Source organism: Apus apus, chromosome 3 (assembly GCF_020740795.1).
Source record: "Apus apus isolate bApuApu2 chromosome 3, bApuApu2.pri.cur, whole genome shotgun sequence".
Taxonomy (NCBI): domain Eukaryota; kingdom Metazoa; phylum Chordata; class Aves; order Apodiformes; family Apodidae; genus Apus; species Apus apus.
The window spans coordinates 39,339,823-39,353,270 of record NC_067284.1 but is presented as its reverse complement, the minus strand read 5'-3'; the positions used below and the strand labels follow the sequence as shown (position 1 = coordinate 39,353,270).

General features: G+C 36.4%; 1 protein-coding gene across 17 annotated transcripts in view; it reads right to left on the bottom strand.

The window, feature by feature from the left end:
• The window catches only part of TRDN (triadin), a 239,479-nt gene that overhangs the window by 75,816 nt on the left and 150,215 nt on the right, over positions 1–13,448 (bottom strand). For 13 of the 17 annotated variants that reach the window (XM_051616090.1, XM_051616102.1, XM_051616086.1 and 10 more), the window contains 4 exons: positions 6,899–6,931; positions 6,763–6,795; positions 5,498–5,524; positions 360–407 (listed from right to left, as the gene is read on the bottom strand). In XM_051616090.1, coding sequence (XP_051472050.1) covers positions 360–407; positions 5,498–5,524; positions 6,763–6,795; positions 6,899–6,931 — 141 coding nt within the window. The remainder of the gene's footprint in view (positions 1–359; positions 408–5,497; positions 5,525–6,762; positions 6,796–6,898; positions 6,932–13,448) is intronic. The other 4 variants (XM_051616088.1, XM_051616093.1, XM_051616097.1 and 1 more) reach the window with 4 other exon arrangements.

Sequence of the window (13,448 nt, the reverse complement as noted above, 5' to 3'; positions counted from 1 at the left end):
TCATTGCAAGTCACTCTCTGAGACTGAATAGTAAAGGCTGATCATTGCCCACGCTGCAGGGGCAGAAAGCCTCTTGCAAGATATGTGGGACACAAAGTCCCAGCACAGGATATTTCAGCTGGAGCTGGCAGCCTGCTCTCCTGAAGATTTTTCTGGGGATTTGCCATTTTGTTAAAGTGGGACAAAGCCAGTTTCCTGGAGGAAATTCCCTGTTGCTCAGATAAATACAGCACAGTGCTGGCAAATGCTAACGGAGCAGTGGTTTTAAAGGTTACTGTCATCCAGCTGTCTGAGGTTTTTGTTTCTGAGCCATTGCCTTTTAAGAGAGATAATGCTAACATGCTGTGTTTTCTTTTTACCTTGCTCTGCTCCCTTCCTTGCTTTTTCTTCCTTCTTTTCAGGTACTGCTGCAAAATAAAGATAAGGTTTAAGTAGGAAGCTTGTCTTAAATGCTTACAGATTATTTTGAGGCAAATTATTTCAAAAATTTGCAATCATGACATAGCTTCCTCCCCCCCAACCTTCAATATATGACTACATGATAAGTATCTTAAAAAGAGGAAAAGCAGAGAGAACATTTTTCTTCCAGAAAATAAATAGCAGCATTGTCTTCTTGATCTGAGGCGGAACAGGCTAAACTGCACTGGGTATCACAGAATGGACGAGAGAGCAAAACAGGCAGGTCTCTACTTTGCCCAGCTATGCGAGGGTTCCCTCTGTGAGTGCGGTTTTCTGTTTGCACCAGAAGAAACTTCCACCCTGCACCCCTGACACAGCAAAATACGTCCACACGTTATTAATTTTGAGCATGCAGTTAGCCTCACTGACGACACTGGACAGGCACCTAACTTGGTCCTTGTGAACACTGCAATTTCCTCCTGCAACAGAAAAGAATGAACCAAACCAGTTGTACAGTAGGGTTGCTGGACCCTCAGTGATGCCAGGGGATGCAGTTTTAACAGCCCAGGTCAGGGTGTCTGGACATACCCAACTGATTACTTGCAAGCTTTAGCTTGCACAGTTCCTAAATTGATTTCAACAGCTTGAGAGATTGTTTGCTTATGGCTTCACACTAAGGATTGAATTATATGAGAAGAGGAAATGCAGGAAGGATTTCTCTTGCTGAGATTTTGCTCTCTTAGGAAACTTGCATACCCATGAGTATCTTTTATAGTTTCTGACAATTTGCGTGGCAGGTTTGGCAAAGTACAAGATTTTCTGTATGCAATGTTGAGGCTGCTTTTTAAAAATAACAGTTAGTACTATTAATGGTATTCCGACTATCAATGTGTTCAGAAGTGTTGCAAGGCTTCTGTGAGTGAGTTTTTGTGAAGAGAAGAACTTGCTGAGACAGATCAGAGCTTTAGCAACTTTTGGGATCTGCCAAGTAGCATCATCTGGACATGGAAATGTAGTATCTGGAAGGACAAATGGGACATTACATTATTACCTTTGCTTTCTGAGAAGGGAGGTGCGAGATTTGGTAATACTGAGAAACCTTTTAACATCAGGGTAACAGGTGTCATTTAACAGTCTGTGTAAACAGAAAGCCTGTACATATAGTGTCAGTCTTTGGAATAAGGCTCTAAATAATGTTTTGTTTTGTTTCTATTATTTCTATTATTATTTCTATTTCTATTTGTTTCTATTCATGTTTTCTGAATAGCTCAAGATTTCATCCCTTCCACTGAGCATTTTCAAAGTTCTTAACATTTCTGAGTGAAAAATGTAATTGTAAATTGTAAATAATTGTTCCATTGCAGGTGTTTCCTATTAGAAAAGCTGATACTTAATCTTGTTACTTAATATAGATGTACTATAATATGTTAGAATTTTCTTTTCAGCAGAAGAACATCAGGTGTTAAAAAAAAACCCAAACACCCCCCCCCCCCGAAAACCAAATCAAAACCACAAAAAACAACCAACCCTTCCTGAATTAATACAAAATAAAATGAATGTACATAAAAAGTAGAACTAGAAATTTGTCAGGGATTCATATTTCAGTAAATTATAGTTGAAAATAAATAGATGAAGTAAATGGAGTCTGGACTCCCATTTATACTTCGTATTTTCTCAACAAAGTTCCTGACTTCTTGACATAATGTAGATCAAATGGGAAATTTCTAAGGGAATTGTTTCTCTGATTCCATCATGAGCTCTTTGGAATCAAATGAGGCAGAGCTTAGCAGACATTGTTTTGTGCTGAAAGTAGCCAGGAGAGAAATTTATCATTCAAATACTTCTGCAGTCTCAATAGTTTTAGGCTACAATCAAATTTGTCAGAATATTTTTATCCCAAAAGAGTCACGTTGCATAACGAACATACACACTAGAAATATGCATTCCAAAATGTCACTGCTTTTAAAGCTATTTTGAGAGGTCTGCTCAGTGTGAAGGAAAGCTAAAAGAATTCACTCTGACTGGAGACAACACTTTGCTCACATAACCCTGAGGTCAGAGACAGGAGCTCCTCGTCACGACGTCCCTAATATTAAGAAATCACGAATCTAAGAAGAGTGAATTATGATATTAGGAACTGTTCCTTATGTGAAAAAATTAAATAATCCTCTGCCATATCCAAGGTACAGAACCTTTTGTGGGAAAAATGCAACAAAATTTCATATGAGCTTGACAGTTCATCAAAAAGTACAAGCTAGTGGGAATGGCTCAGACCCTCTTCTGTGTCAATAGATTAATTTTTTCAGTTATCAAAGATGATAATTCCATCAAATTCTTTTCAGAACAGGACCTTTTGCCTTCCATGAATATGCTGAAAAATTTTAAAGTTAGCCAGCAGCTACTGAATATTGGAAACCACATTGCACCCAGAGAGCTGCTAAGTCTAAATGCATTAAGAGTATAAAAATGAGAAATAAGCATAAAGAACAAATACAGATTAAAAAACAATGGTTTTGTTCACATTTATTGAAAATGTAGCTATTAAAGTCTACTGGAATTTGTCATCATAAAAATTATACTTAAAGGAAAATAACAGCATTCCTTTGTGATTGTTACTAAGACACAAAAGAAACTACTGCAACATTTTAGTATAAATACATTTTTTTTCCATGGAGTACAGGCTATATTTGGGTTTCATAAAGTTAAATTTAGATCACTTGTTAACAAGTAGTTTTTCAGGAATTAACAATTACTTCAGAACTAACATCAGCTATTTCTGTCTAATGGGGACTGGTGAGTGATTAAAACTAAACAGTTACTTACTTAAATACTGGAGAATAATTTTGAGTTCAACATTAGGGTGATCCTATGGTAAAACTAAGATGGCTGAGATTAACTTTTTCAGTTGTGAGACTGCTCTTTTGACAACAGAAATAACAGAATTATTCTTGTTTTCTATCATAGAAATCTATGATTTCTAGCCATCCTTAATGAACTGTGATCTTCCTATAAAATCTTTTCAAGTGCCCCTTAATTCAATAACTCATTAGAAAGGGCTTGCTTCCATCCTGAAAAATGCAGGAGACAAAATGAGGACCTATTACATATACACAAATGTTTACTTCTTATTTGAGTAAATATGTTATTCACTAAAAAGACTGTAAAGTGATGAAAGAAATCTCTGTGGTTTTTGTTGTTGTTGTTGTTGTTTTTTCTATACCCTTGCTAATTCTCTTTGGAAACTTTACAAGTGGCCTAAATAAAATAACTTTTAATACAAGGGTAAATATATTCAGTGGGAATAGCAATTTCAAAGGGTATATGACAACATTTCCCAATAGTGGCCAAAGAAAAAGTTTGCAGAATTTTGCAATAATCAACTGCTTCACTTCTTTCCAGACCCTGGTGGGCACAGACTTGACATACATGAGTTCACAAGTGTTGAAATGTTGACTTCATGTGCATAGTACAGCATTACAGAAGAAATAATAATGTATCAAAAAGATTTGCTTAGAGGCTTCAAGCAATAGGGGAAAGCTATATTCAGTCACCCATAGCAGCAAGGCTATCTTTATTTTCAGCTATAGCTGTCTGGAATTTGCTAAAAATGCAGAAGCTTAACTCAACATATTTTTTTTTTCCACTTTAGTTTCTGTGTTTTTATCTGGTGGGAGTATAAAGAGAACAAATGCCTAAATTACTCTGGTTTCTGTTTTGCTCAATACAATTAGCTGCAGAGCAATAACAGCATTATGAATTTATCCAATAAAGCAGGGACCTTAAACACATCCAATAAGGGAAATAATGTATCAGCTTTGATTTCCTTATATTAATCTCCACAGCTGTGATTCTGCAACCCTGCTTTGTGCTCCAGAAGAGCACTCTACTGCCTTGCACTTCAGCCTGACTCCTTGTGCCAGTATTTACCAGCTAATGTCAATGAGGCTTCAGAGATGAACTCTTGATGCTTGAATGATAGCAGCTTATTAAAAACTGGAAATTATCTCTCCCCTGCCTTTGATTTGTTGTGAACAGCTTGAAGACCACAATCCACAAGTCTGGGCAGTTGATACATGCAGTCCTATTTGTTTGAAAGGAAATGTTTATAAAGGTAGTCATTGATACAAATAAACAAGGGCTGAGAGTGAGATGCAGTTTGTAACTTGCCATTCCATTTCCCATTTGTGTCTAGGATACAACTGACTTCTGTCATGTTCTTGAAGGCAATTGGGAGCTAGTATCTTGCATTGTATACATGTAAAATGTCAGACACTGACACAAAAAATCAAATATTTGCTCAGCTCAAACTTAAGCCCTTGAGGTTTCTCACCAGTCCAAGTTCACAGTGCCTTCAGGAAAGAAGTAACCTTTGGAGCAAGCACTGATACTCCCACACCTCCCTCCTTTTCCCATCAGCAGTTCTTGTACGAAAGGAAGGCAAAATCTGTTTCACTGAACGTCCCTGTAAAACTTACTGGACTCAGTAAAGAAAACTGTTCATTCCCTGGATTTGTGCTGCAACTGTATTGGCAAAAAGAGAAATATTACTCTTTGTAATGTCGGGAGCCTACAGGAAAGCTTTTCATCAGAGAGTGTAGTGATAGAACAAGGGGCAAGGTTTTTAAACTAAAAGAGGGTAGATTTTAGCTTAGATAATAGGAAGAAATTCTTCACTAAGAAGGTAGTAAGGTGCTGGAACAGGTGGCCCAGGAAGGTTGTGGATGCCCCCTCCTTGGAGGTGTTCAAGGCCAGGTTGGATGAGGTGTTGTGCAGCCTGGTCTAGTGTGAGATGTCCCTGGTCATAGCATTCTGTGATTATATTATTATCTTTCTGCCTTTCACCAAAACCTTATAGTTTGGGTTAGAAACTGAGAATTACAGTTTGTCAGTCTATGGATAACTTGGATAAAAGACACAAGTTTTCTAGAGGTGCCTTGATATGCTGCAAGAATGGAGCCATCACAATTTAAAAGGTCCGTTTTGTTTTACTTAAGTCACACCTATTAGCAGGTTTGTCCCAAGAAGCTTTTTCCTTTACAGGAGAATTAACAACAGTATTCTTCCATTTCAAGTTAAAAAGCCAAATGAAGTTGCTCACCTTTTGACTTTAGAGTTTCCATAGATGCTACCAGGAAAAAAATTACAAATGTATAAATAAATTAAGACCTGTTCCCTTAGTTAATATGCTACCTGACTATGCAGAGCAGGCATTCTTTTTTATTTTTTTGTTTTTTTTCAGAGAAACACTGACATACACATATATTGCTTGTTTGGACAGTGACATGGCAGATAACCAATTAACTTGCAGATTAAAAGTAATGAAAAATAAGGTGATTAGGTAAATTATATATGGAGATTCAATAGCACCACTGTTTTCAAGTAATGAGGATGAGAGAAGGAGTAAAAACAGGTTTCAGAATAGGCACATATCAGATTGTCCTGATTTGAGCAGGTGGAGGGTATGCAACAGAAATTTCCTTTTAACAATTTTAGTAATTTAGCAAAGTTAAGGATTTATTTTTTTTCTTTTAGCTTATTAAAACTAAGAGCTTCTAGTTGCATGGAACCGGGGAAGATCCACTTTCAAAAGTCTTCTTTGAACATATATTTTTTCAGTTTAATTTATTATTTTTTCATAATTTCATTAACTAAACCCAAGTTAATTGAACTACCACATTTCACTTTCTTCATTATTCAAACCTTCATTCTGAAGCACTGTGACAGGTTTTTATGCTATTAGAAAAGAACAGATTCATCTTTCTGTAAATTGTCTACTGTATGTATTTTTTCCTCAGAATTTATATCTGAGAAAATAGTCATCTGATGAATGAGTCATCAAGCTTTGCTGTAAAAGGGGTTGAAAATCTTTAAGCTCTCCCAAATTTGGATAAACTGTAGAAGCAGATTCCAGTCAGGAATAAGAAGAATACCTGGCTACAACAATAAAATACATGGACATGTGTGCTTGGAATAAAACCAAAATAAAACAAAATAAAACAACCGACATTTTTCCTCCCCTCCACACTCTGAAGCTCATATTTTGTGCTTTGTTCTCCATCCACTTCCTGTAACCTCCAGGCAGGCCCCCTTCCTCCTTAAAAAGACAAACCTTTTAAAAGCTGAAATAAAAAATTATCACCCTCATTGTTCTTTGCAGCAATATTTGATGAGATCTCAGTTCCAGAAAACCAAATGGCTAAATGTCTGCTCCACAGCCATTCACTTGCTTAAGTGACTTTGATTAAACTGACAAATATTTATTTCTGACTTCCATTTTTTTGTCCCTCAACCTAATCCTGTCTCAAATTAAAATTAAACCAGATAAATGATATTCTAAAACTTACTGTCTTTCACAGATCTTACCATGTATTTTTACTTCTTTCTTTGCTGTTTTGGCTGTGAAAACAAGCAAACAAAAATAAAATATTGACTTCTGACATTAATTAATTTCAAACATCAAGATAACTGGAAAATAAGATAAAAAGGGGACAATATTCACCACTTTGAATCATTTTTTCTCTCTTGTGTAGTTCTGAAAAAGAAAAAAAATGACATATACTTATTTTTTCTTGTAATATTTTGTTCAGTTGCACTGGACAATCATTTTCACATCACTAGAGGAGGTCTGATGTGATGCATTCCTTTAGACTTTTGGCTCAAGTGAGCCCTTCTCTACTTTCCTGCATGTAAAAATAAAGCCTTTAAAGTTGTCTTCAGTGTCTTCAGTGGCTTTCACACTGTGCAAACAAGGTGAGATCAGCTGTTAATAGTGGACATAAAGGGATTTAGCTCTTACAGTAAGGTGCTTGAAAGAAACTCTAGCAGCCATGCAGGTTAAAATACCTGCAGTTTCACTTCAGGGAGGTCTAAATGGAGGCCTGTGAACCAGCTGTATGTGCCTCAGACATCTGTGATACAGTCCTTGCCTTTATTCCCAGATACTGGGGAATAAGCACAGTTGCTGGTCCAGCTACTGCTGCTCTACAGCCTGGGGAAAAGGGGAGTGAGCCCTGGCCTCTTTTACATGAATACTCAGGGTGGGGGGTAGCTATGGCTCACAGAAGCTAATCACTGAAACAAACAAACAAACAAAAAAGCTTAATCCATCTAAATTCTGGCAAACTCTGAAAGGGATTTACAAATTTTTAATGGTTGTTTTTGTAACAGCTTTTTCCATCTTGCCAGAATGTGCTTCAAAAACCCCCTAGAGAAGGAGTAGGTGGCCCACCAGAGGAAGGAGGGAGAGACTGAAAGTTCTCAGAAACTGAGAATGATCTGCCAGCCAAGGCTGATGTTCACAGTAGGAGAACAATATATAAGCTCTTGCTGTCTGCAGATGATGTCTGCAGATGCTTTTAAGTAGCATGTATAAAGGTTTCAGTGTGCAGATTTGGATCTACACAGGCATATTACCTAAACTCAAGAGTATCTGAGCTGACTGATTATAGGGTAAAGGCAGTTTCTATTGAACATACGCATTTTCCTATGCTTATCACTTACCAGTGTCTGATGGTTATATCCTTACTATAGGATCCTTTACATATTGCTGTGATATACAGTTCAGGAATATCAATGTTTAAATAGTTTCCACTATAGAATCAAGATAAAAAGCTCCTTGTTCAAAGTGATTCTGAATGTTGTGCCCTCACTAAAAGCAAGTTTATCCTTAAATTTGAGATATCCTTGAACTACAAATTAAATATGTTGATCAGCAAAATTAATCTGAGTAATAGTCACATTTAATATTAATTCATAATCAATAGTAATACCGTATGCACAATGGATATCTAAAAGATGTACTCCACACAGAGGTATGAAAATGATTGATATTAGAAAGAACAGGCTGATCTGAAATATGAAAAAACACCCACAATTGCTAAGTTTTAAACAAAATATGTCAATGGTCCACACTCCCACTCCCAGCAAGCTTGTACTAAGCGATGCATGTAATTCTATTTGAAATAAAATATTAATTTTTTCTCAGTTTTTAAATCTGAGGAGTCAACATATATTTTAAATCAAAATGTAGTTTCTAGAACTAATGTTCACACTGACATAATAATAAAAAAAGCTTTTTATTTTTCTGTTTTAACAAAAAATATTGACAAAATTTCATCACCATTTCATGATCAATACCTTTCAGCCAAAACATACACTTTAAAGCATCAGGATTAGTTGACTGCAATCAGGGATCTAGCTTTAATATGGTTATATGAAGCTTATTTTAATATATTTATTATATAACATATATATGTATTTAAAATACCATAGGTGCTTTATCGTCACATTGTATATGAGACATGAGATTAAGTGGAAATGGCCATGAAGCAAGTTAATGTGGTCAAAACAATGAGCCAGCAAGCTGACTTTCCCAACATTTTGGAAAAATGATGGAGCTAGAGACTGACTTGGCATTAAATACTTTACTTCCTGAATAAATGTCTTATTTTTTTGCTGGCATCCTGCCTTGGGTGTCAATTCTAGTATAGGTCAAGGAGGAGAAACACAGCAAAAAGCGAGAAGACAGAAGTTTGGGACTCAGTAGTTTGTCTGACTCAATTGGCTTAATCATAACAACAGCTGCAGCTTTGGTTTTGTGCAGCCCAAGTGCTCTTCAGAGTACCCAATTTCATACATTTTAGGAGTCTTTCTGTGAAATGAGAATTATGATTTGTTTTGTGGGGTTTTCTGTTCTGCTATGGCTCAGAACTGCTTCCTGGAAACTGAAGGAAATGTAATCATGACTTTAGTGGTTCTGAGGCAATTATTTTTCCCTCTCATTTTACGATCTATCAGCTCTCATGAGATCAGGAAACAGTATGACATTAGCAACACTCAGCAAATGTTTTTGCAAAGTATAAAATTTTCCATTCATTCAGTTTTATCTCTTGTCTTTAAAAACTGAAAACATTAAGGAAGTTCTATAGAGATTATTTTATAATAGTTATACTTTCAGAAGCATATGATATAAGACCGTTTCACATGTGGAAAAGAAAAAAAACCACAAAAACCAACACAGAATTTCTGGTGAAATCTGCCATGATATGAAATTTCAGGTGATTCCTGGTCTGACATTTTAATTGAATGAACTGAAAAGCTTAATTACATGAGCCATAAACGTCAAGAAAGATCAGACTTAGAACTTTCCATTTTTCTACAGGTTATCATTGCTTTACCTCAATGTATTCTTTCTTTCTGGTTTTGGTTGGTTTTTTTTGGTTTTGTTGGGTTTTTTTGTGTGTGTGTGTGTTTTGGTTTGGTTTGGTTTGTTTTTTTGGGGGGGGAGTTTGTTGGTTATTTGGTTGGTTGGTTGGTTGCTTGGTTTGTGGGTTTTTTTGGGGGATGCTGCTTTTGTTTCTGTTTGTTTTGTTTTTGTTGCTGTTGAGTAGTTAGTAAAACACATGAAAGGATATTGCCAACTGTAGACACATTAGGCATTTGCTATGACATTGTAATTCTTTTATCTTTAACCATTTTTGTATGTATATGAGACCATACAATATGATTTTATTCAGGAAAATTTTGCTGGTAGTATATAATTTTTGTATTATGCATTGATTCAGTTAGACATTTCACCATCTTTACAAAGTCTGATGCTTTGAACAAATGGCTTTTCATTTTTATGAGAATTGGCAAAGTTACGCAGAACATGCAAATAAAACAATATAAATGCCTTTTTTATTTCATGACTACAGGACGGACAGTCACAAACTGGGACCCTCTGCCACTCACCAGGAGAGAACAATTGATAATCTAATGTGTTTAGCCATATGTGCAGAAATATCTGTGTGCGTGTGTGCGTGTGTGCGCACGTGCTATTTCATAGAATCATAGAATACCTGGGGTTGGAAGGGACCTATAAAGGTCATCTAGTCTAACTCCCTTACAACAAGCAGGGACATCTCCAGCTAGACCAGATTGCTCAGAGCCCCACCAAGCCTCACCTTGAATGTCTCCAGTGATGGGGCCTCCACCACCTCTCTAGGCCACCTGTTCCAGTGATCCACCACCCTCATATTAAAGAATTTTTTCTTAATGTCCAACGCAAATCTACCCTTTTCTAGCTTAAAACCATTATGCCTTGTCCTATTCTTACATGCCTTAGTGAACAGTTCTTCCCTGGCCTTCTCATAGGTTCCTTTCAGGTATTGGAAGATTGATATAAGGTACCCCCAGAGACTTCTCTTTTTCAAGCTGAACAACCCCAACTCCCTCTGTCTGTCATCCTCTCCTAATACAGATACAGCATTTATGTTCCAGAAGTGTTCAGAAAAATAAAAATTGTATATGGAATCACACAGAGGGAGAAGTTTAAATAGATGGAATTCCAGGTGGCTTTATTGTTTTGTGGTATGCATCACATATTAAACAACCAACACCGTACTGATTACACTCAGTAGCTGCATACAAATGGTGTTTTCTGTACTGTTGTTTAATTTTTGCCACAAGCGTTCAAATGAAACTAGTTTTATATTAATTAAAGCCTGTTGTTGTCATATTCCATGCAGTGTCTTGAATACTTAAATCCTTAGAGAGCACAAAGCCTGGGCTTACAGTCTTGCAATCATGGTTTTATAGGCTATATGCCTGTCATTTCTCTTCTAAGACCTTTGTACCATTTTGGTTAATTAAAACCAAATAAGACACTGTGGTAAAGCTCTCCAAGATATCCTTTAATTAAGAATATTGTGAACATAAGCAGCTAGATACAGAGAAGGTCCCTTTAGTCCCTCCTGCTGAAGGGAAAAGTTGCAATATGAGCTCAGTCACGTTATTAGATCTGAGATAATCCATATGAGAAGGTTTTGCATCAAGCTAGATATTTTAGTTCTCCTCCTAAGAAGTACTTGTTCTGCTATATTTGACTGCTCTTCTACTTACTGGATCAACGTAGAAAAACTCACTGCCACCATATGCTTTTATCCAGGGTTCCCTTCCAACCCCTAAAATTCTGTGATTCTGTGATTTTGTAAAGATAATGAACTGGGTAAATACATTTCTTTCTGCAATAAGAACACACCAAGGAAAATCACTTAATTGGTGAGATCATGCCACATAAATACTTGCTTCTCTATAAGTGAACATCTTTGGAGGGGGAGAAAAAAACAAACAGTTTTTCTGATGGATTTTTGTGAAGAAAAGGAAAGCAGGAGACAGTTTTCTGTATCAGTATCCTTGTATTAGAAATCTGCTGCTATGTTGGGACATATTTGGGAAATACATTGTGCAAAGATAAGAAAGAAAAGATGCGAATGGTTTTAATCCAATCTATTGGTTCTGAAAGCAATGTCGTCAAAACTGAGGATTGAAACTTCTTTTTTTACCATTGAGAAATATCTCAGGATCCCTGAATAAAGTAAAACTACCAAAAAGATTTAAAGACTTTTCTGCAGACTATTATGCTTTTATTCAAGCTTTTGTTACTGCACGGTTATACCTTGGTGATTTTGCTTAAGAAAACAAATAAGTAAATAATTGGGAGGCAGGAGGTAGAGATGCTGTCTCATGTCTAAACACTTGTTTTCACTATTTGCACTAGCCTCAGTTTATCACACCTCATTTCTTGTTTAATTCAGCTTGGGCATCATTCTGGATGTATGACTGAAACTCGCAGAGGCAGCTAGCATTAGGACAGACACAATCCAGATGGCCAAGGTCCCTAATTTTTGGTGAGTGTGGTCAGTTCTCAGCAAAAGAAAGCTAGAAACCTGTGTTTTCAAAATCTTCCTACATTACCATTTATCAGTGTGATATTAAAGTCATAATGAGGAAGAGGCTGAACTGGTCATGCCTTGCTAAACTGGTCATGCTTTGCTAAACCCGTCTTTACCTTTTAAGGGAGTAAACATGCTCTGCCTTTTTCTCAGAAGGTATGCACCACCAAAAAAGCCCACCCTGAAGTTAGAATAAATGTAACAGTTCATGGTCTTCTGTGCTATGCTGACATATTTGATTACAGATTGCTAGAAACCTTCACCTTGTTCAAGTCTAATATGCCTTCTCTTAGATTTCTGATCTTTCGTTGAAGCTAATGGGATCTATTTTCCTCTCTTTGAGTCAGCAGAATAGTCTATCTTGTGTTTTTTAGAACATCAAGTTGCATTAACACAGAGGGAAAGCAAACACCTTCTTTCCACAAGGCTACAGTATAATTTTACTGAGACATATATCTACATATACATATATACACACAAATATATGTAAAGACAAAGCTGTCTGTTAGAAAACAGACAGGTCCATTTTCCTCTCCAGAGTCTGAAATGCTCTGTTAGTTTCCGCAAAATTTGTAATAATAAGAAAAAAAGGAACCATCATAAAAAGGAAATGGAAATAACAGAATGCAGATTTCTGATGTCTGTTCTGCCAGCCTGGCAAAGCATCTCTCTCTGTTAGAGGAAAAACATTCCCTAAGGAGTCAAGTGACAGAAAAATCAGTTGCTCAAGTCAACACTCTTGAAGCACATACTTATGTAAATGTAGAGTATATTTTATCAGTCCTAGAAAATCAACACACTTTCATCACTTTTGCCATATGAAAATGGGTTTGTGTGGGTCTTATGGTTTCCCATCAGAAGGCACAGAACTAATATACTGCAGATGTATTCACAGATCACAGATGCCTAATTTCCCATTGAAATAAAAATCTTTTTGATTTAGAATCCTCAGAGTTCTGATTAGGGAACTGCCTGTGTTCAAAATCGATGTACCACCTGTGAGCAGCACTCTGTGAAATCCTTATACGTTATTAGAAGAGTCTAGGTGAAAAGATCAGTTCTTAATGCCTATTACTAGCACTAGTTTGTTTAAAGAACAAATTAACTTAACTAATCTTAGAATTTCTGGCATGGCTGTTCAGGCTAAGGCTCAGTTAGTAAAAAAAAATAAACAAATGAACAAGTTGTAATTCTTTAATGCAGAGAGCTAGTGTCTCCCAGTAGATCTTTACGTGTGAAACTGTATTTAAACTGTGTTTCCTTTTAAATAGGGATCTGAGGAGTACTTCCATCCTTTTGAGGACTAAGACAGCTAAGATTCTCAGATGTAGACTA